Source organism: Vanessa cardui, chromosome 7, assembly GCF_905220365.1.
Source record: "Vanessa cardui chromosome 7, ilVanCard2.1, whole genome shotgun sequence".
Classification (NCBI taxonomy): Eukaryota; Metazoa; Arthropoda; class Insecta; order Lepidoptera; family Nymphalidae; genus Vanessa; species Vanessa cardui.
In genome coordinates, this window is record NC_061129.1 from 7040054 (window position 1) to 7063800 (window position 23747).

Genomic DNA, 23747 nt, shown 5'->3' on the forward strand with positions numbered 1-23747 from the left:
GCATCAACGTTAATCCCTTTCATTCATTTCATATTGGTGGCACGCGGCTTTATTCGCAATAAAGTTGAGTTATACAGGCAGTTATATAATATGCTCATTACGTATACTGCACTGCTACTGAAGTCAGAAAATATTCCTTAATAAATAACGAACAAAAACCTTTGAATCCTCTTTTTTGACATTAGAAGTAAGTTTAGTTTCCGAGATTGGCGCGTTAAACAATACATAACTGTTCTTCAGCCTTATTAATATATTTATCTATTATAATCTTATACATGATAATAACTCAACAAAAAAAACAATATGAAATTAAGTTGTGGAGATTAAAGTATAGATGCATTACGGAATGTTATTGTAATAAAAAATCCAAATTATGAATTACAACCAAAACATTTGAGGACTAAAATAAAATCAAATCCGTATAATGAAAGCATCAAACTATGCCTAGAAAATAATAATTATTACTGAATAATATAACTTACTTAAATTATAATTAACACTACGAAGCAACTAATTTAAATAAATATTGTATTATTACCAATATGCAGTTAAGAAATAGTTTCTTTGTAAACTTTCCTTTGAATACAATATTAACAATCGTTGAAAAGACATTGTTACATCGCATTTATCCTTTCTTGCGCAATTTTCCATTGATGCTAACTCAATAACGCTGTTTTCAATAATAATTATCTATGCAGTCACTAAATAATGGTAAATATTACATAATTATATGTACAATAAAAGTAGTAAGTAGTCACGTTTAGGTGTCAATGCGGAAGAGATATAGAAAATATATTTAATATAGCTGACGAGGTATCTATTAAGTAGGTAGTCGGTGATTTCATCAGAATACCTGATTTATAAACTACTAGAGGGCCTCCCGCTTTACTTTTTTGTTTCTACTACCATATATTAGATGCGATACAATCAAATAATTGTATTAACTAAAATGACTTTGTATTTTTAAATGTTGAAAAAGAGTAACTACTGAGTTTGTTGCCGGTTCTTCTCGGTGTAATATACTTTCCGAAACGGTGGTAGCTGCACTTAATTGTAAAATGATCACTTAATTCAAAATTGCTTGTAAAAGCCTACTTAAATAAGTTTATTTTGATATTGATTTTGATTTTTCATAAATTGTCGGCTATTCCAGTCCAACTTCTAATATTGCTAGCTATAATATAAGTCAGCTTAATCGTAACTGTATGGGAATTTTATTTATTTTTATATTATAATGCGATTCCCATAGTTATTATATATTGATCCATCTTCGACCGAGCACAAATCGTTGGGTTAGGGGAATACAAAAACGACAGAACGGCAACGATATTTTGATTAGATTGCGATATTGTGAAAATTCATTATTATTTCCTGTTATTTTAATTTTTCAGAGCCACCATTGTGTATTTTTTATTAGACTCAAAAAAACAAAAATTCAAACAAAAATTCAAACTGTTACACAGTAAATTATGTATGAATGTATAAGATTGCATTGGGTGCAACAAACGGTATTATCTCTAAAACAGTGATCTATTCCAACCAAACCTTTGGCAGAGGCCCAATTGTAAAACAAATATGTGAGGCACAAAATTAATCTTCATTTTTACCAATAAAATTTTATAAATTTATAATTTTAATATCACTAATAAGAGTCAAATATATTCATACATAGACACCATAGATAGAAAATATACATGTTTACAACTACAATTACTTTTTGGAATTTAATGGGTAGGTAGAGATACTTACTAAATTCATATCGATTTTATATTTTAATCAATTACAATTAATGAAGTCCTTTTCGATGAGTATATTTTTAAGGCCATCGTCCTTTATCTAATAAAATGATATTCCACAACAATGTAACATTGAACAATTTAATTAATTGTGTTGGGAAGCGATAAGCGCATAGCGTCAGTGCGGCGGCGTCGCGGGCGCACGGCGCGGCATGGTGTACACCGTACGGTCTCAGTAAACTACCACGAATTACGTTCTCGCTTCATTATTGGGAACTCGTGGCCGGCTCCTCGTGAGTGATCATGTGATTGTGATGAGACCACTTAAGCAAATAAATAGCCGGCTGCTACCCGCAAACAACTATTGTCAACATTTGGTTTGTTTACGTACAATTTATTGGAGCGTTATAGTTATGTGAAGTGAAGAATCGAGTGTTTATTATGTTATATAGGTGCGAAAGCAATTTAGATATCATTACTAAAACGTCTCAATAAATTGAATAATGTCAATTTATTGCTATTAATTTACAAGTGCAAAAAATATGTACCTGAGTAATTTGTTCCTTTGTGACAATATCATTTTATCTATTCATTTTTTATCGTTAATGTTTTATTGAATACCTTTATTTTTTATATTATAACATAATCATACAAAGAACTATTACGTATAAAAGATTATATTTATTTGAAAAATCTGTAAATTTATAGTTGATTTCTCCTTGATTAATTCGTTTACATACATAGTTACACTGTCAAGAATAAATTACATACAGATAAAAAGCAAAGGATCCACTCGTACACTACAAAAGATATAGATAGAGCATTGTGTAAAAATGTTGTAGGAAAGTATCGCGTATAGGCATCTCTTAGCAATAAAATACGTAGAAAATTATTATATTTTAGGCTTAATCTTAAAAACAAACTTTTATAATCAATAACAACAAAAAATCTATCTATGAAATATTTTGAAACGCCCTAACGCATAAAGTTAGCAAATATAAGCAATTAAGCATAACGCAAAACTGTCCCAAAAATAACCTAGGCGCTAGAACAAATCATATTCATTCTTGTTTAGTTTATAATGTTATTTGAATTACAAATATATATCGCTAATACATTAAAGTAAACTGATAATAACGGATACATTTTAAAATAATTATAGCTTTTAAACAATAGCAACAAAATGACGCCATCAAGTCATGACTGAATAATTCACATTTACATATATACATATATTTGTGCGAATTTGAAATTATATAGTGTCTATCTTCACAAGTTATTAACGAATTGACGTTTCATTGTTTTTCATTATCGTTACGAACGGACACCTTAACTTAGTATATAGTGTCCGAGACACTGTCGAGGCTCTGCGGTGGAAGTAACGAAGCTGAAACAGATAGACATTATTTCAGTATTCAGTCTGCAATAGAGAAGCGCGCGCGCGAATTATAGATTGAAAAAACTTTGCTCAAAAATATCTCGTGGTCGGTTAAAATGTGCAAAGTTACCCCAAGGTGCGTTTAATGTTTTCGTATACTTTTTATTTTACAATATTTTAAGAAGAGAGTCTTTTACAAAATTATTAAAATTTCAATCAATGTTATTAAAGAGGAATATATAGTTTTTTAAAATATTTTTAAAATTTTACTTTTTATTTTAATTTAGTTTTGTTTTTTCTAGGCTTACTTTTACTTGGTAGATGATAAATCGGTTTAATCTGTATTTATAAATATTTGGTTTTAAGAATTATTTCATTTTAAAAAAATATATAAAATTCTTTGAAATTTTAGATCTATAATATTATACGTATATATGCGTTTCGGTTAGTGTCTTATTATTATTATTGAAGGGTAAAATTGTTTCATAAAAATATTTAGGCCCAACTCTAAACATATAAAAAACATAAAAGTTTTATTTTATAAATTTATAATTAGTATTGTAAACAACAATACTAATTCATTAAAAATTAGAAATGTTTATAATTAAAATAAAATTTACAACATCACATAGATATAAAAATAAAATAAAACGCCTTATAAAAAATTATAGCTTAGACCGTTAAAGCACATACCCTTATATTTGCTAATATTTTGAATTGCTATTAAGTTTGTAAATTTTTATTTAAATATATTATTTATGAAGTACGACTAAGTACCACAAAAAGATAATAAAATAAATAGTTTAGTAGTACGGTATAATATTTTATTCGTCTTGTTTGTTAACTTCATGGCACGGATCAATTTAAAGCTTATGGTCACTACACAATCATTAGACATAATATTACATAAACACAGCTTTGCGTCCATCCAGTTTTTATAACTAATATGTGTTATATTAATTCGACTAATAAAAACCAAAATAAGTTATACCAATAATGACACATTTTGTTTTAAACAAAAAAGTCTAAAACAAAAAAGGCATGATAAAATGTTAGTTCGGTATTATGAAGAATACCATTATTTTAATAAAACTTTTTGAATAAGTTCGAAAGTTTGAAATAAGATCATAATTTGAATTTCACAATTACGAATATCGAGTATATTTAAATTGCCTTTAAACTTTCTACGTTGTAATTACAGGTTCGCAAAACAAGCGTCCGAATGACTGCGATAAAGGAATACCCTTTCGACCTGAGTGATTTAAAAAATCAAAACAACGATACACGAATAGCGAGACCAACCGACCAACCATCATCTAATCAAGGGTTTACAATCACCCCGAGTGCTCCCTCTACCGACGGTAAAAGAAAAGTCTCCATAATGGCCGACGAAGGCAGCAAGGATCGAGAAAACCTGCCATCAGAACGGTAAGAGTTATTATATATACATTGTCTTATTATTTGAAAACCTGCCATTAGAACGGTAAGATCTACATATACATTGCCTTATTACTTGAAATAATATAAAGGATTTTTTTTAATAGCGTAATCAATTAATCACACTGTAAGGGTACATCAATATACCTTTCATAAACGAAATATTCATAAATATTGCATAGACGGTAACCTCTAAATAAATTCCATGGCATGATCAATAAATAATTATTTTAAAATTATAATATAAAATAGTAACTATTAATCTATAAATTGTTTATATGACCTATGCACAGTTTTTCAACAAATATTTTAAAATCATTTTGTTGCATAAAATTAAGATTACATTTTAATATAGCGTTCATCAAACGTTAGTTATATATTACTTTTTAGTTACTAAACAAATGATGTTAATAAAACACAGAATGTAAGTTTTAAATATGGTTGAAATGGTTTGATTTCAAAATATTATACAGAATAAAAGACATATTTATTACTTTTGTTTTAGCCAGTTTTTAATGATTTATCGTAATTTTGTTAATCAAAGTTAACAGTGGATCAATATCAAATCGCATTCTTTTAAAGTAAGTTCATACACCTACTTATAAATTGTCATTTTACAAGAATTAACCAAAATTGGCTGTATAATTGTTTTGAAAGGCAGATTCCACTAAGCACGAAATATAGAGGGCGCTTTGCTCATAGTTTTCCATATTCTTAAAAGATGTTTAATGTCCCGATTCTCATGGGCTTGGAAAATATCTCTACAAATTTACTTCATTAAAATAAAACGATTGCAATTGCGTGATACATTGTTAGTTAATCATCGCTACACAAGAAATTATTTATTCTGTCGCGGAAAAATAATGATTTGTTCATCAGTTTGTACCGGAATATTCATAATATTGTTTATAAATATAAAAAATACCCTACTATGTCTAAGAGAAGGCATAATTACACTTATGTATCATCTACTCAAATATATTTTTCTTACCCGCACAAACTTTTGTAAAAAGATTCTAAACAAGATAATATTGTTATATAAGATCTTTTATAAAATAATTTTAACGATAAGTTATTTCTTCGCCCATATTGTTATTATGGTCGAGTAAAAGATTTCAACGCTCATACTGATATATTAACCTAAATAATGCAATTAAACTATTTGGAAAATTTTAAATGATCAATTTTATGACGCATATAAGTCATATATGGCAGAATACTTTAAATGAGTAGAAATGTACATAATATTTTTTATAATTTTAGAGACACTCATCATAAAGTCTACGTTAATAAAGAACAGTTTTAATGTTTTTTTTATTAACAATTACAATAAAATATTGATCATCGTAAATCCTCATTCCTTATTCAAAAGCATTTATTATTATTAAAAAGATATCGTATTTAAATCTTGTACGTCTCGGGTCTTTAACGACTTTTACCAGACTGATCGATTTTTATGCTCTACGCACTTTATATTAACTTGAATGCGTACCCACTCATTGCTATAACACAATAACGCTTAACTTATATAATTTACATCCTTCTCTTACAACCATCACGTGACTGTATTTTATGAAAGGCAGTATTCAATGTCCGATATATTATGACCCGCAGAGACAAACCGCACCTTAAAGGTTCTGTTTAAGTTATAACTCTAGCAAGCTGGGACAGGAGGTCTATTTATTTGGACGTTCCAATATTCGTTCACGTACGAAACAAAACGTCATGACTCACCGAACAAGGCTGTCGTAATGTATATACATACTTAAGTCACGTGCTTGTACGGCTCGTTATATATCATTAAGATTCTATGAATTATGACTGTCTATGTTTTGAAAGCCTCATTTCGATTAGTTTCAATCATGTGATCCAAACACATGTCAAATTAAAATGTCAAATGAGTGGGTTAATTAATAGTTTCTAATTAAGAAACCAGAAATATATATTCATATTCGTTTTGCGGTGCCTAATATTTATTTTTTGTAGTCATAAAAATTTAGATTAAAGGTAAATAAATGACGTTTTTAATCGCAATTTATTATCTTATATATATAGCAAATTATTTTAAGTAGGCGCTTTTCATATGTATACGGATACATTTTTTAAGAAAAAAACCTCATAATTATCACTTGTCCTTATTACATAAAGTTTTGTTTTTTGCTTAATTATGCAGTGCAGTGTTACTTTGGCAGTGCATTATACTACTACTAACTGTTCCCAGCTGCTCCTGGGGAATCAAATTCATTATCCCTCTTCAGTCTAGATGCTATGCTCAGTCTATGCCATATTTAATAATGTCGCCTCAATTCGATTCAGATTCTAATAACAAAATAACAGGAAAAAAATGTTTTTATTTTTCATATTTGTATGGGATGTGCCATTTTGCCAAGAAAAACATTTTTTACTAAACATTTATAAGTTGGTGCACAAAATTAGCGATAATACATCTACAATCGTACTTGAAAAAGGCAACAACGAATATAGTTAACAGAGTGTTTTAAATATATGTCATAGATACTTAAATTAAGAAAAACTTTTAGAAGTGCCGTACACTGTCTCGTCATCATCACCATGTTCAAATTGATCCAATTGTACTGATGTAAATGTCTGTCTCACAAAGTTATATAAATATACGAAAAAATAACTACCACCGTATTATGTGTTTTTAAGGATACAGATACGAGTATGCATCGCACTGTAAACGGACTTAGAAGTATTTTCTTGTCATCTATAAATACTCTAACTGTATATTACTTATCGCACACAAACATAAATTTAATTTTTTTTTTTATTAAAACTAGATTATACTTTCTGTAACAAAAAAAAGTTACTGTATGTAGTCAAGTAACAGGCATAACGAGTTTTATAACTCTTGTTGCTATTTATTGTATTACAAGTCCTGGCAATGTAATTAATGTTACGTTAAGACGTACTCCTATATATTGTAAGGCGACAGTTTTTTTCCTTGTTACATGTGGCTACGGTATCAATTTTGTTATTTATAACCCATCACTATCCCATTTCCTAACATATATTTTTCTTTTCCTGATTTAAACATGTTTGCTAAGTGTGTGTGTGTGTTATAGTATATGTGTGTGACCTTTTACAAATTGAAACGAGCTTCAGACAATTATATTATCTATTTGCACCTATTAAGTAAATGTTCAAAAGTTACTTTTGGGATAGTCAATATTACTTTTCCGCGAGGAGTCAATAGTAAATAGTCTTTGGTGATAAGGTATTTTAGAAAGCAGTTAGGAGTTCGGAAGTTGGTAGTGTTACACTTCCTTGCATTGTAAAGGACATCAACCGTGTTTTCATTATCGATAACCATGGCTGAAATTCAGTGAGGAAAAAAATATTGCCAATAGTGGAAAATATTCGCGATCTTCATTGTTATTCTATCGGCCGTGTAGGACAGGGCCGATAGAATAATTATATTCTGCGATGAATCAGAATATTTTTCGATGGCAAGATATGTCCAGAAAAAAAAAACAATATTACAATATTCACTCGTAGATCTTGATTTTTGTTTCGATTTTTTCGTTTTATAGTCGTGCTGATGATGATGATGATGATGACGGCTTTGCGATCTAATGCCATCCGTGCCACAATGTCAAACTTCCGAAAAATTACGACCTGATAAAGGCTATTTAAACGGTTTTTCTTTCCTTCGGTTTTGATATTATTTGATACAATATTTGAAAGTTAATCAGTTATAATATAATCAAGTTTTAAGATTCGAATCTCACCTATCTTATATACTTACATAAAATATGGCAAAAATAACATCCACGAAAAGTTACTCTAAAATTTGAAAAAGGAACGCCTCGCAACAAGACATGCTGGCCATTTAGATTACTGATGACGTCACATGACATAATAATGTAACTCAGAACCTATGACAATCCAGACATTTTTGACAAAGTCGCAACTACAACTATTCCTTTATAGTTACTACGACATGTAAATATAAAATCTACGATAAGAGTCAGTATTTTTATACATACATATTATAAAACCATAGATAAGACGGTATATACAAATATAACATGTAAGAACTCTTTAAGAGGCCTTCATCCAAAAATTATATAATAACTTTAAGAAGAAAAAAAAATACTAACTAGCAATGTATGTTTCAAGAAATAACCTATATTCCCACTTACTCCACAACAAGCGTTAAGAGGAGACACGACAATAGGTTAGGGGGATAAAATGAGTCACAAGATTTCCTAATTGATTTATTGAGACTAAAAATACATCAACTATTTCATGACATAATTTATTGCTATGCCTATTTTTTAACCATTATAATGATAGTGTGGCAAACATCGAAACATAAAACTTTTCATGTGCAATAATATAGTTAAGTATAGTACGACACAACTTAGATGTCGCATAGGCAAAATTCGTAAAACCCATCACATCCGAATTGAATACGCTATCCCAAATTATCAAAATTTATTTCTGATGCGAATATGATCTTTACACAAACGTAATAACTTGTAATATCATATGACCTAATATATTCGTCAATTTGACGCGTCGATTTACATGCACTTGCTTTCTCTGACGCGTGAATCTATAGCGACGAATAGCGTTGAATGGCGCGATAGGGAGCTATTTCTATTGGTCGTGTAAACCGGCAGTGATCGGTTTTATTTTCATTCCATTGCATTTTCCGTTGCTACATCTAATTTGTGTCGTACTATATGTGGCTTTCGTCCTTTTATGGTTGGAATAAGCTGTACGTTACCTTTTTGCAGTTATATTTGAGGGTTGTTTCAGAGGAAAAAACGGAAAAAGGATAATCATTCTATTACTGTGTACTGATACAACATTTTTATACAGTTTGAAAATTATTACTTTACTTATACTCTTAAATTAAAGTTAAAAAAATGAATTTTCAAGACCGAGAGACTGAAAACATAAAATTAGTAATCAAATACGAAAGAATATTAAAACAAAATATAGATCTAAATATCTACACATTTGAATATTGATATATTACGACCTATTTCACTTTCGTATTGTTTCTAATCTAAAAAGAATTAAAAACACTTTGTGGTTTTCTTGTTTTCCAATTAAATAAATCTATTGTGTAATGGTATATAATAATGTATAATGTAATTGTGAACAATCACCATTTAATAATAATACGAAGTTACTTCCAAATAATATACACATACAATTTCAAATAATATATAAATAAGCTATATTATTTAAATTAGAATATATATATATATATATATATATATATATATATATATATATATATTTTTTTTTCATAATTTGATATCCTGTGTACCTAGAGTTACAATACTGACTATTACTGTGTAACTTTAGTATACGTTTGATGATGATTGATGATTGGGTGGTACCTACTTAGTCGGCCTTGCATACAGCCCAACCACCAGGTTTCAGCAACACATGATTTTTGTATATTTAAAAGACAAAATGATTATGAGATGATAACTTCACGGTTTGCCACAAACTCTTTCCAATACATTATTTAATACTGTATTGTAAACTTATATCTCATTAATAAGGAGCACTTTATTCCGTATTATTTATTTGAAAAGCGAACGTGACCAATCGTTTCGTTTATTAGTATGGAATTTTTATAAACCGAGAAAAAATGCATTTTCTTTACACTGGTAGAGAAAAAAATACGAACATAATTCAGGTAATTTGTACGGTAATGTTTTTAAAGTTTTCAATTCAAATCATCTATTCAAGTAATTCCGAGAAGTAATAACGCGAGTGTATTGAGTAGGTACCTTCTCATAGTAGGTACTCTGTCCCAGAAATTACACGATTTTTTGGATGGTTCGGGTTTTCTTTGTATTTCAATTGTTTATGTTTTAATTAGTTGACATTTTTGTTTCATTTAAAAGGTAAAAGAATTCTCGTTTCTTTCTTTAAAAGGGAACATTTAGAGATTATTACATTACTTCGCGAGTTGATACAGATGTGGGAGAACTTCCCCTGACATTAGTAATCATACATATACCCGGCTTACTTCAACACCGAAGAGAAAGATCTTTGTACCGCCCGCGGTGTACGTAATCAATCCAAAACACCTTAAAAATTTAATCGTAAATAAAAAGAAAATATTAACAGGCTACCAATCGTGCACGTTTTTTAATTTGTTAACAAATGATTAATTATTACAAGATGAATCAACTGAAAGTTTACTGCAAAAATGCACAGTGCAAGTATTATTGATAACGATAATGTACGAGCCGGTACATATTACCGCTATTTAAATAACTACCAAGCTCAACCTACCAACTATGCCCTACTCCTATCTTACAATAGCACATTGCGTTAAATATTATGTATCTGAATTTTATGTGAAGTATAAATGAGAAACATGACTCAGATAATAATGAGATGTAACTAAATATAAAATATAATGAAAGTGATGACAGTGTTTTCACTGTAATTAATTACAAAATCACTTAAGATGGTGTGGAAACATCTTATTTATAAATACGATGGCAATTAAGCCCTACCTCAATCTTACCGAGACTGCGGTAGACATGTTTCGTGCTATAAATAAATAATGCTTGTAAGTTCCGATTCATAGTAGTATTCTAATCTAAATGAGACTGGAATAATACTCTTATCTGATAAAAATATATACGAAAGCTTTTTAAGTGGTATTTTATTTTATTTTATTAAAGTAAATTATGTGTAAACGTACACTTATAATGGTGTGTCAGTGAGTAGGTCCCTACTAAACTGAACCCTATAAACATTCCGTACGATATCATATTATATGATGTCTTTGTTATATTTCAGTTTCATGGCCATTCGACATGGAAAAGTTCCTATTATTTGTTCTATCGCTTGCGCAGCTACGTACATATGCCAGCATAAATCGATGAGTTTCAGTCGACTCTTCCTTATAAAATTAAAAACATTTCCAATTACAAGTTTCAGTTGAAATTATTATAACGTTGAACTTAGCGTACAAAATATAAACTTATACGTTTTTGATAGATTCTTACCAAAATGGCGATTGATATAAAATAAACTAATAGTCCAAACTTCGAAGTTTTGAAACGTGTGTCGGTGTGTGTAGATAAGCAAGTGGCAGTGGTTGCGCGTATAGTGTCACACGAGTCGTATTACAAATGTTTAAAGAGGAATTTTAAACAGTCAACTCGCAGTCAGTGCGTCCATTCAGTCTGTGTTCACTGTTCAGTAGCTCGACACTTCAGCAAGATAGAGGCGCCTTCATGGCGGTGCTTAAGTATGGCTTCCTATATCTGAGGGTTTACATTTGTGGTTAAGCCATTTTTTGCACGGCCAATGACCGAGGAGCCGGCCGGCGAAACTGAGCGCACCGAAGCAGTCACGTGTCCGGGGTGAGGCGCGGCGGGCGGCTCGACTCGCAGCCGAACCTTCTCTTATAAGATGCACACTCGCCGCGGCATAGGTGTGGAGCGTGCTGACTCGTACGGCATGCCCCCGCGCAAGCTTCTTGTAACACACGCACGTTAATATCCTAGTTTATTAAATAAGACTCACTGAGTGCCATGTAGGATGTCTCACAGCAGCTTAAGTTGTCACTATGACAGCTATCTTCCATCAGATTCATCGCTCGAAACAGACGCACTAACTAACCGACATTGGTAAGTTTAAATATAACGTTTATCCTGTTGCAAATATCCACAAAAGAAGCATAAAAAATTATATATTTTATTGGTATTTTTTTTTTAATATTTGCGTAGACATTTTAGCTAACTTATGCACTACAGCAATTTTTAAATATATATCATTGTAAATAAGTAAAATTATCTTGAACTAAAGTGTAAAAAAAAAACAAAGTCAATTTTTTATTCCACTGGAGACAAGGTAACGACCATAGTATTAAAAAAAAAACATAACAAAAAATGTAACTATCAAAGCGAGTGAAAACATGACAAATCAATCGCTTCACAATAGATTTGGGCCAGTACCTAATTTAGCCTTTACATCAGTGAATATCCCCTACGTTTAATTTCCATTGATATAAATTTAATAAAGCGATCGCAACCGTGACATTTAGAATCGTTCACATGTCGGCACGTATTGCTGTACCGGCGACATAACGTACGTACTGGAACGCATAATATCTCCAATGTGACCCACATATGATTAGTACCTATTTCTTTCCATTGACTTGACGATGTGGTGACTCGACATGTTGCCAGTCTATCGCTTATCAACAATCCTTCCGTCACACAGACAGTAGCCGATAAACTTCAGTAAGCCGCATTCGCCATGACATTCGCCACATAAAACAATTATTATTATCAACATTGACCCATAATACCGCAGTTTTTAGCGATAAAACTTTTAGTCATGCATCACCTTGTATTACAGGTTGGCCAATAACATTTACAGTTATAACATTGACCATGTAATAATAAACTGCAAATAGTTTTTATATTAATAGTAAATAATGATTATTTTAATTATCAAAGTTACTTTTATTGATTGATTCTTATTTTTAACCTCTAAACGATTATGTTAATGTGTTTTCCTATTGATTTATATTTAATAATATAGATTGCGACTATTATTAATCAAATTCAACATTGTTATATTCTTCTATAAAAAAGTAATTATTGTAGAATTTAATTGTCAAAAAATACGAAAAAAGTATAAACTACCAAATAGTCATTAAAAAAAATGCGCATCAATATGCAAGATTCAAGTTCCTAACCTAAAACCCCACATTATTTTTTTCGCCATGTGTAAAGTAAAGTTACAAACCTACAATAAGCACGCTCTTCAACTTTATATGTTTCCTAACAATTATAATAGCAAGTTGTTTTTTCCCGAATAAAATCAACCAGACAGAGCTCTCAGAGCACACAAACTACATCTGTGATCATCAGATATCACGATTAACAATCAAACATAACCAAACAGATTTAAAAATATATATCTAAGTAAGGGTACTTATTACGATTAATAATTTATAACTTTAATACCATAGGTGACCTTGATTACAAGCGTCTACAATAATAATGAGCTTGTGACGATACTTGAATGCTATAAAAATAAAATTTAAAACCAACATATTGTCACTTTAAAAATGCGCGCATGAGTTCTCATATCATCCAAATGTACATATCTAGTAAGAATTGTTGTTCTCATGACTAACTTAAATGTTTAAGCTTTATCTAATAATTATGATAAAAAGCCGAATCGTATTTACAATTGTCATTCCCAATATTAATGAATTATGATTAAGATTATTATTAAAATAATACTAAATTCTATACAATAACATTTGAAAGATTAGAAAACTACAAATTGATTGATTGATTGACAACTAAAAGTGATCTAAATTAAACTTATTTATAGAATAAATAGAAGGTCAAGAAATACAGGTATCTACAGTCCTATTGGTTTGAACCTTCGTAGTCACATGCTACTTGCTTTTATGGGCAAAGCTGTTTGGCCTTATGCAAGTGCATGGCCTAGGACCTTCTAACTCGATAGAAATTCTTTATCTACCCTTGAATACATAATCATCTTAAATTTTATCACCACTGCAAAAATACACATTTTGAATCGAATACGAACATTTCTGAATTAATATTACTGCTCCTATAGTTATCATTATTTTAAAGATTTCTTTAAGTGTAAGATATTTTTAAGTTTTCTGTGTATAAAAAACTAAACGGATTATTATTTTGTAATCTTCTTTCGAACACCATAACAAATGTTAAAGGTTACGACGTTTTCTATTTTTAAGTTATTCGTGCATGAAATTATGAAATCGGTTCAATCAAGCAGATTATAAAGGTATTCTCATACTTCGCGATATTAGACCGATCCCCCAAACGTGCGACAAATAAAATTGTGACCCCAATTTGAATCTTGTTATTTTTAATTAAAACTGGTTTCGGTGATCGTTTAAGTAAATTTGTTTTAAAAAAGTTGTATCGTAATTGGGCGTTGCCAATATCTTGAAATTTGAGCGTAAAGCGTGTTGCATCATTTTCTAACGAAATTGTAAATTATTCCATTTACTAAGTACGAAATATGTTTACAGGAATGGCCGGGTATCGGCTCAAGCAGAAGGGCCATCGCGCCGCAAAAGTAACCTTCACAACGCCATGGCGGCAGAAATCGACACCTCATGGGGTAACATTAATTTAAAGCATTTAGTATAATTAAGAAGACTTGAAAAATTATACGACCTAAATTACTTTGAAATTCTTAGCGTTGTCTGAAACAAACTAATAATAATTCATTTATATATATTTCAGTATAGAAATAAAGTCGATATAAATATAACTAATATATATAATATGTATAATGAATTGTTCATAATATTCTCATTTTCGCAAAAACGTTATTTTCATTATGACCTTTCGCTATTAATGTATTAATAATATCTGATTTATAAATTAAGAAATTTATTAATTATCAAGGATGAATTGCATAAATGTCATCGAAAAATGACGTACATTTAAGAATACCCAATTTTTAATAAAACCATTTATATTTAGAACAGAAATCGAATCTTATTGAGAACGTTGTACACAATACAATTGCTTGTGAAACAGACATATGTTTTAAAGGAACACCTGTAATATCACACGGTTACATCCATCATAGACGGCACTTTATTGACATACGACGCGAGTTAACTACATCTTTGTTCTTCAGATCGACCAGCACACATCGAAGGAAGATATAAGAAATACTCAACAACATCTTCTATTTATTCGAAGAAAGCTTTATCACATCAAAGTGAACACATCGAAAGGTAACAAAACAATAATCCATTCGTTTCACACGAGTGCGCAATGTGTTCGTTATATAAGCAGTACTAAATTACTGTCCGAATTAAATCAATAAACATTCCTTCGAATAATATAGAATTTTATCATAATAAAATTATCTACTATTCAATTTAATTCGTGTACTCGTCATAGATCCTGGTGGTACGCGTGCTGTCAAAAGTGTCACACAGAAGAATCCGGGATTCCATCGTGGGAACCTCCTCACTGGCAGAAAATATGCCCCTATCCTTTGTGTCCGTCGTACAGGCGATTTGCTCAAAACGTTTCCATATTGCTTATTGGTGAGTACCTAATCTTATGATTCTATTACATTGAATTATTTATTTATTTACGTATAAATCGCATACGGAACACTTTTATACTAATTGTTGTTGAATTCTTACTGCGCGTTATTTTGATTTATCAAATCGAAGTTAAAACGTAATTATATTAACATGTATGGCGAAACTGAATTATAACATGCCATAACACTTTCGTTGTGTATTTTATACTGATAGTTTTGTTAAATCTCATTAGGGGTATTATTATTAATAGAGTCGAGATGGCCCAGTGGTTAGAACGCGTGCATCTTAACCGATGATTGCGGGTTCAAACCCAGGCAAGCACCGCTGATTCATGTGCTTAATTTGTCTTTATAATTCATCTCGTGCTCAGCGGTGAAGGAAAACATCGTGAGGAAACCTGCATGTGACAAATTTCATAGAAATTCTGCCACATGTATATTCCACCAACCCGCATTGGAACAGCGTAGTGGAATATGTTCCAGACCTTCTCCTCAAAGGGAGAGGAGGCCTTTAGCCCAGCAGTGGGAATTTACAGGCTGTTGTTGTTGTTGTAGGGGTATTTTAAACTATTGGGATTAAAGATATTTGATATAAAATTAAACCGTAAATGATCTAAAATCTGGTATAAATCTTAGTTTCTCGGAACTAATTCCAAAGTGTAAAACTACCAAATATTTGAGAAATGATACTAATAAACACCTAAAGCTGTTGGTTATGCGCCTGCTTTCTTTCCGATCGTGCTGATAAGCCGTCGCAGCGTATTATATGAATACATCTATATTTGTGCGCATACTTTAGAACTATAATATGTTTTACGCAATTACTTTTAAATGACTGCAATCACATAGCAGGTAGTATCAATTAAACTACAATATGGTCTTTTTCAGGTATAATGGTATGGGTATTAGTATGGATAGTATTGGGGGATACTGCGGCGCCGGGTGGCCAACTATTCATGCTGGCCGTCCTCACCATTGCCGCGCACTTCGGAGGCTGGCTTATAATGAAAGTCACCACGCTGCCGCCGCTTATAGGGATGCTTATTGTAGGGATAATCATGAAGAACATCGGCTTTGTCAACTTTGATGATGATTATCAGCACGTCGCGTCCTACATAAGGTATGCAATTAGATCAGTTATCAAAATTGTAAGTACGTGTAATTTGCGTGACTGTTATCCTTCAACGTATCGTTTGTACTGCCCTCAAATTAAATAAATTATATACACTCGCACAAATCGATTTAGAGGATTACACCTAAAGTTTGTACATTACATACTATTTTTATTTATTGATCCCATTTAATGACTACGCACAGTTTGTATGTCTTTCATCTATTTTCAATAAAAATAGTATATTACCAACGATATTTTAAACGACACGTTTAAATGCATGCTTAATACTTTTTCCGAACACAAAATATGATTGATCTTATTATCTTGTAATAAAAAATACTATTTAAATCGTTTACATTTATCTCAAGAATGTATGTATTGAATGAAAAATAAATAATTTCATAAATTCTTAATTTCAGAAAAATAGCCTTAACCATTATTTTAACACGAGCGGGTCTCGATCTGGATCCAACTGCAATGAAAAAATTCTTCTTCACTGTTATTAAACTTGCATTACTACCTTGGGCGATTGAGTGCGGTCTGTGCGCCGTTATGTGTAACCTTTTACTTGGATTGCCTTGGGACTGGGGTGAGTCGATATAAGATCATTAATGGTGTCAAGATAAACTGTCGTGTGCTGACCTTATTTCTAACAGAACAATTGTTTCAGCTTTTCTCCTGGGATCGATTTTCGCCGCAGTGTCGCCGGCGGTAATCGTGCCTTGCTTATTCCGTCTTAGAGAAAAAGGTTACGGTGTCTCTAAGGGTATACCAACACTAGTACTCGCAGTATCGGGTATCGATGATGCTGCCAGTGTTGCTATTTTCGGCATTGTTTCATCTATCATGTTTTCCAGTGCTTCACTTACAACGAATATTATTCAGGTATATTTGAATAGACTACATCATTACCTAATATCAATCAAATACCGTACATTACACTATTATATCGCTAAATCTATGTAATTTCAGGGTCCACTTAGTGTTATAGGAGGTGTTGCATTTGGCGTTTTCTGTGGATATCTTGTTAAATACATTCCAGAAAGAAATGATGCTTTCTTAGTACCGATAAGAGTTCTGTTACTACTTACTGGAGGTCTTATGTCTGTGCTCGGATCGGAAGAAATTGGCTGGGGTGGTGGTGGTGAGTAAATTTTAATTTGTATTAAACTAACACATATTTTACATAATAAAAATTTGCCAATAAATTACTTAATTTAAATGTGAATTGCTGATTGCAAGTTCTCGATAATATTTCAATTTCAGTGTTTTTATGCGGAATATCTAATATTGTTTTCTAACTTGAATATAGTTTCGAAAAGCGAAGCATTAGTAACACACGCGTATAGCGTGATTGATTCATGATTGTATGCACACTTTTAGATTACCTCCTATGTACTTTCACTCGAACAATACCATGTTATAAGTACGAACGGAGACATAGCATATGACGGCGTGTAACAAAACCCTCTCATTTTTGTATTTATTATTGTCTTTTCAAGTTAGTACAGTATAGCTACTTTTTATATAAGTATAATTTAATTTGGAAGAATAAATGGGTTGTAAATCTGTAGAGTATTAAAACCAAATCGCTATTTGTTTTAGACTATACATCCGCGATATTATTAGTATATATGTAGAATAAGTTATATACACAAACTTTATATTTATAAATTTTGTACAATAAGTAAATTAATGTAACTAGAGTTTTGCAAGCCCGCCTCGGAGATACGTAAATACATGTTCTTGAAATTGTAGATCTTTAATAGATATATTCCATCTATCGTAATAATATCTATCGTACTTTCATAATAATTATTTTTACCTATTTTACATTAATAAAAATACGAAAGGTTTATCTCCAATTCTAAAAAGTATAAATAGTGAATTTGCCTAAAATTAGTGAATTTTTTAGTTGCATTGTCCTTTGCACTCCACCATTTGAATGGAAAATTTAGATAATATCATTTATTCCAAATGTGCAACCAAAAAATCTATCGACGCGAAACGTTTGGTCGGATGACCGGCTGTAATAATAAAATGTTAACCTTGACTGTTAAAATTCCCAATTAATCTATGAGGCGTGGAGAAAATCTATGTTTCATATGAATTTACAGCTCAGTACAATTTTGATATTATTTATAACTCTCATATATGAGACACACTTATACTTACTAATAAATTAATTAGCATTTTCTTAGTAAGCGATCTTTTCATATACTTAATTTATTTATAAAATGCACACAAGCAAGATTGCTAGTAACATAACGCACCACGCTGTTCCAATTCAGATTGGTGGTCAGATCTTCATTCGGCACATGCTGATTCACTTTTTCTTCACTGCTAAATTATTAAATATTAATTTATTATTTCAGGACCGCTAGCTGTGATAGCTTTTGCCTTTGTGGCCTGCAAGGAGTGGGTAGAGCAAGGATGGGAACTTGATGATAATCCCGTCGCCACTGCATTCGAAATATTCTGGATGTTCTTCGAACCTATGTTATTCGCCATCACTGGCGCTCAAGTTGTTGTAAGTGGATCAACTTAAAGTAATTTCAAGTCGTTATTTTTTTTAATTACAAGAGTTGGCCTTCAGTCACCCGCTACTGATAAATGAAAGTCTAGTAACTATATATATTTAATAAAACAATGGTAGCCAAACATATACACATAGATATATATAAGATATCATAATAAATGATCAAATGATATATTATATCCAATTAATTTAATAAAAACTTTCATTATGACATTTCGAAATAAACACCCAGTGTTAGCTAAATGATTACTACATAATACATGCATGTTTTAATATTACTATATATGATACATTATAATATATTAAAAGTTTGCAGACAAAATTGGCAGTTTCTAAAAATGAATCACTTTTCGTATCTGTCTGATTTATGTAACAATTAAATATTTATAAAAATTTTAAATTAAATGTATATCTTATTTTAGATTAGATTTTCAGAAGCCGATCAATTTAATACATGATGTATTTTGTCTTCGATAGTATCGAGGCAAAATTTTGAGATATACTTTTTGATCTGAGACCATTCTTTTTCAAATTATTTACTTACCGAAGTCGTTACTGAATTGAACAGTGTTAAAAAATAATAAAAATACATAACAATAGATGTCTCACAAAATTACTACGGGTAGTATTTAAACATATATAAATATTTAAAAATGAAGAGACTTTTTGTTTCCTAATTGTAAAATCAATAGGACTTACTAGGAGACGCAACGCGCTTGGAAAAAGGTTTCAGTTTGTAAAACTTGATGTTTGCCCAAAGGTTTTGCTTGTAATTAATACGTAAATAATATGCGCTTAAAGTAATAGCCTCTATTTATCCCAAGGCATATAAAATGTGGCAAAATATTATTCAATATTTTACTAATACTTTTTACTAGAAGAATGAACACAATATACCTCAACTCTTTCCATTTATCGCATATTGAAACCTACGATATCGGTGATACAATATAATTAGCTCAACGATTAGTCACAGACTGCCATGCAAATTCCTAATTTAATATAATTCATTAAGTACCCAAGTTACTTCGAAATAACGATGAAAATACAATCATAAAATAAACAAACCGTAATAAAACCATTATTGATGCAATCTTGTATATTGTACTTTCAATAAAAAGTAATATTACAATAATATTCCTTTATAAGCCCTATTACTATTGTGGTTGTTTTAAACTATGACGATATAATTTAAGAAGAACATTTTAAGTATATTTTTAAATGTTGCATCATTTAATAATCTATCGTCCTAAGATCCCAGCCTTTGGTATATTTGGTTGCCATTTCAGATATGCTAAAAAATGGATAGTGTTAGAAATATGTAAAAATATAGTAAAATTTTCAGTCCAACTGTCACTGCATTTAATTAGTTAGTGTTTATTATTTTTGCTAGTACGCACCAAGGTCCAAAATAATTGCGAATATAGGAAATTACAGCTAAGCAAGATTTAATAGCATTCATATAAAACTGAGCAGTAATAATAAGATGCTTTCCATCAAAATATTATTCCGTAAAACGATTAAATAATGATCAATGATCATTGACGCTATTTCTCATGTCATAACTACATATATACCTCAGTTGTTTGTACAGATGTAAAGTTTTGAATTTTCAACCTACAATCAAGGTATTATTTTAGTTTTATTATTATTTACTTAATGTGTTATTCATGTGTAGTCTACCTTTTAATGAAATGAGAAGTAAATTCGATTCACGGATTTGAACGTGCCTTCCTTGGTTCTATAATAAACCCCTTACCTTACCTATTTCCGTTAGGTTTTAAATGTTTTAGGAAGCATGGTTTTCACCTTCACCTGTCTTTATATTTACAGATTGCAGACCTACCTCCACATCTAGTGTTAGTGGGTGGTGGTATCATCATCACGTGTATTGTCGTCCGTGCTCTTCTCACCAGTATCTCTGCGGTCCGTAGTAACCTTAACATGAAGGAAAAGATTTTCGTAGGCTTAGCGTGGATGGCTAAAGCCACTGTTCAGGTATGTTTCAAAAAACAATATTGCTTACTTAACCATACTACTCATTTTTTTCTGATTTGACTCTGTAATATAAACTTAAAAGTGTATTAAAACTTAAACAATACGAGAAAAATCATACGTAACGAATTTATTTATAGTAAAGTGACAATTTTATTAGTTTTAATTGAGAATATTCTTAAAGCGATTTTCTTGTTCAATTTTATTAAAAATCAAAATAATATTTATTCAATTTTTATTCAAGTAGGCTTTTATAAGCACTTTTGAATCGTCATTTAACAACTACATTAAGTGAAGCTACCACCGGTTCGGAAAGTAGATTCTACCGAATTGAACCGACAAAAAGCTCAGTAGTTACTCTATTTCAACATTTAAAAATACAGTCAGCTTAGTTAAATACAGTTATTAGACATTATATTCTGTAACGTTTCATTATCAATTATCTGTTATTTGTCTTGATTTGAATGATCCAGATTAACTTAATATTGTAAAATACCACGAGGTTTCCTCCAATCTTGTAAAATGAAAAAAAAATTGAATAATCCAGAACAATTCAACTATTTTAAATACTCGAAATTACAGGAAATAACGTGCGAGTCTAATAATGTATTTGTTTATTAGTTAAATATGATACGTGAATAATGAATTGCTTAGTTATAAAAATAATGTAAAATGATTATAAATAGAATAACCTTGTTAACCTAAGCACACAAAACAATTTATTTACTTTGTGTCTGTAACCTGATGAACACTTTTTGTGTTTTTATATTTTTACCCACTGTTTTTCTTTTTTACATATTCATTTCTCATGTGACTGTTTGTTTCTAACAAGAAAATAAATATTCTTTAAACTAAAACTTTAATCAGAGAGTAATTAGTTTACGTAGAATACTTATAAAAAAAAATTAAGATAAAATATAATAGCAAAAGCCAGAATATTCAGGTGTGGAACTACTTGTTTATGTATGTGTATTATTAAATGTAACTTATTTTTATTTTAAGGCTGCTCTAGCTCCGGTTGCATTGGATGAAGTGCGCAAAATGGCAGTGGATGATGAAACGATGACAGAACTTACGAACTACGCAGAAGTCATCATCACAATCTGTATTATGTCTATCGTCATCACAGCTCCTCTCGGAGCCATTGTCATCACAATCACTGGACCAAGACTGCTTTCGAAAACTACTAAGCCACCTGTACTAGAAGGTAAATCTACGTGGATCACTTTTTTGTTATTTTTTTAAACTATCATTTCACATTATCACAAAAATAAAACACAGTAACCATGTATGTGTATTAAATAAACATCAATTTATTTAAACCATATGATATATATTACATTTTTCATCTTAATATTAATATAACTTTGTGAACTAAGCATATGAAAACTTTTGAGCCGAATCCTTACGATGATCGTAACTTGATATGTTATATCCTGGAGTATAGAAGAAATGATTTGGCTCCATGTAGTTGTTTTGGTGGGGAATATTGTTATATCTCGTACTATTTTGGAAATCTGTTTTTGAAGGATAATTAGATGGACCATACGGCAATTGATGTGAATAACTGGAATTATTTACGGGATAGTTTGGCATACTTGATCGAGGCCCATTATTATAATACGGATTTCTATCCACATTACCCGAGTTATCAAGCGACTGATTATAAGACCATTGATTTTGATTACCTCTGTTGAATGAATTGTTTTGATTATATATCGGGTTCCTTGGCACTGAACTGTTTGACCACGATCCTGTTTGCGGGATGTTTGGAATGTTAAAACGTGTAGTATTATACGAATTAGTTGTTGTCCACTGATATGGCCCAAAATTTGTATTATTACGTACTGTATTCGTTGTATTGTAAAATGGATAGTTTAGACGTGACCCATTATGTTGATAATGGTTTATTGTATTGTTAATTCGTTGATTAAATTGATTGTTAAAAGGATAATTTCCATTGTTAACTGGATTTCTGGAAGTGGTCCTATTGAACCATGACGCTACGGGTGTCGTATTTTGCGAATAATATGCGCGTCCGGTAGTAGGATTTGAATTATGGTTCGTATAATTCGAACCGTATCCGTTTAAAATTAAATTACCGAGTGGGTTGTAGTTAGGATTTCTCGTTGTTTGATTTGTAATTTGTTTATTATAATTGAAATAATTAGGCCTAGAAGACCAGCTAGTTTGTGGAGCAACTGACGTATTTGGATAATGAGGTTTGGATTGATTGTATGGCCTTTGAGCTGTATTGAAATTAGATGCATTTCCATAAAATACATTTTGTCCCGGTGCTGGTCTAAAACTTACAGAATTATATGGTGGATAATTAGAAGTAGCATTTTGAAATGTTTGTCGATTATAAATAGTGCTATTGGTACCGTAGCTTTGGTGAACAGGATAGCTATTAAAATTACTTGTATATTGTGAGGCTCCATACTGCTG

The 23747-nt window shown here is 30.8% G+C and overlaps 1 protein-coding gene across 5 annotated transcripts in view; it reads left to right on the forward strand.

The window, feature by feature from the left end:
* The window catches only part of LOC124531356 (sodium/hydrogen exchanger 9B2-like), a 43269-nt gene that overhangs the window by 17038 nt on the left and 2484 nt on the right, over positions 1-23747 (forward strand). For 3 of the 5 annotated variants that reach the window (XM_047105897.1, XM_047105899.1, XM_047105898.1), the window contains exons 2-12: positions 4316-4542; positions 14612-14703; positions 15232-15331; positions 15501-15649; positions 16540-16771; positions 17185-17354; positions 17436-17650; positions 17738-17909; positions 19141-19295; positions 21138-21302; positions 22302-22506. In XM_047105897.1, coding sequence (XP_046961853.1) covers positions 4316-4542; positions 14612-14703; positions 15232-15331; positions 15501-15649; positions 16540-16771; positions 17185-17354; positions 17436-17650; positions 17738-17909; positions 19141-19295; positions 21138-21302; positions 22302-22506 — 1882 coding nt within the window. Of the gene's footprint in view, positions 1-3111; positions 3251-4315; positions 4543-11765; positions 12195-14611; positions 14704-15231; positions 15332-15500; positions 15650-16539; positions 16772-17184; positions 17355-17435; positions 17651-17737; positions 17910-19140; positions 19296-21137; positions 21303-22301; positions 22507-23747 lie in introns of those variants that run through there. The other 2 variants (XM_047105900.1, XM_047105901.1) reach the window with 2 other exon arrangements.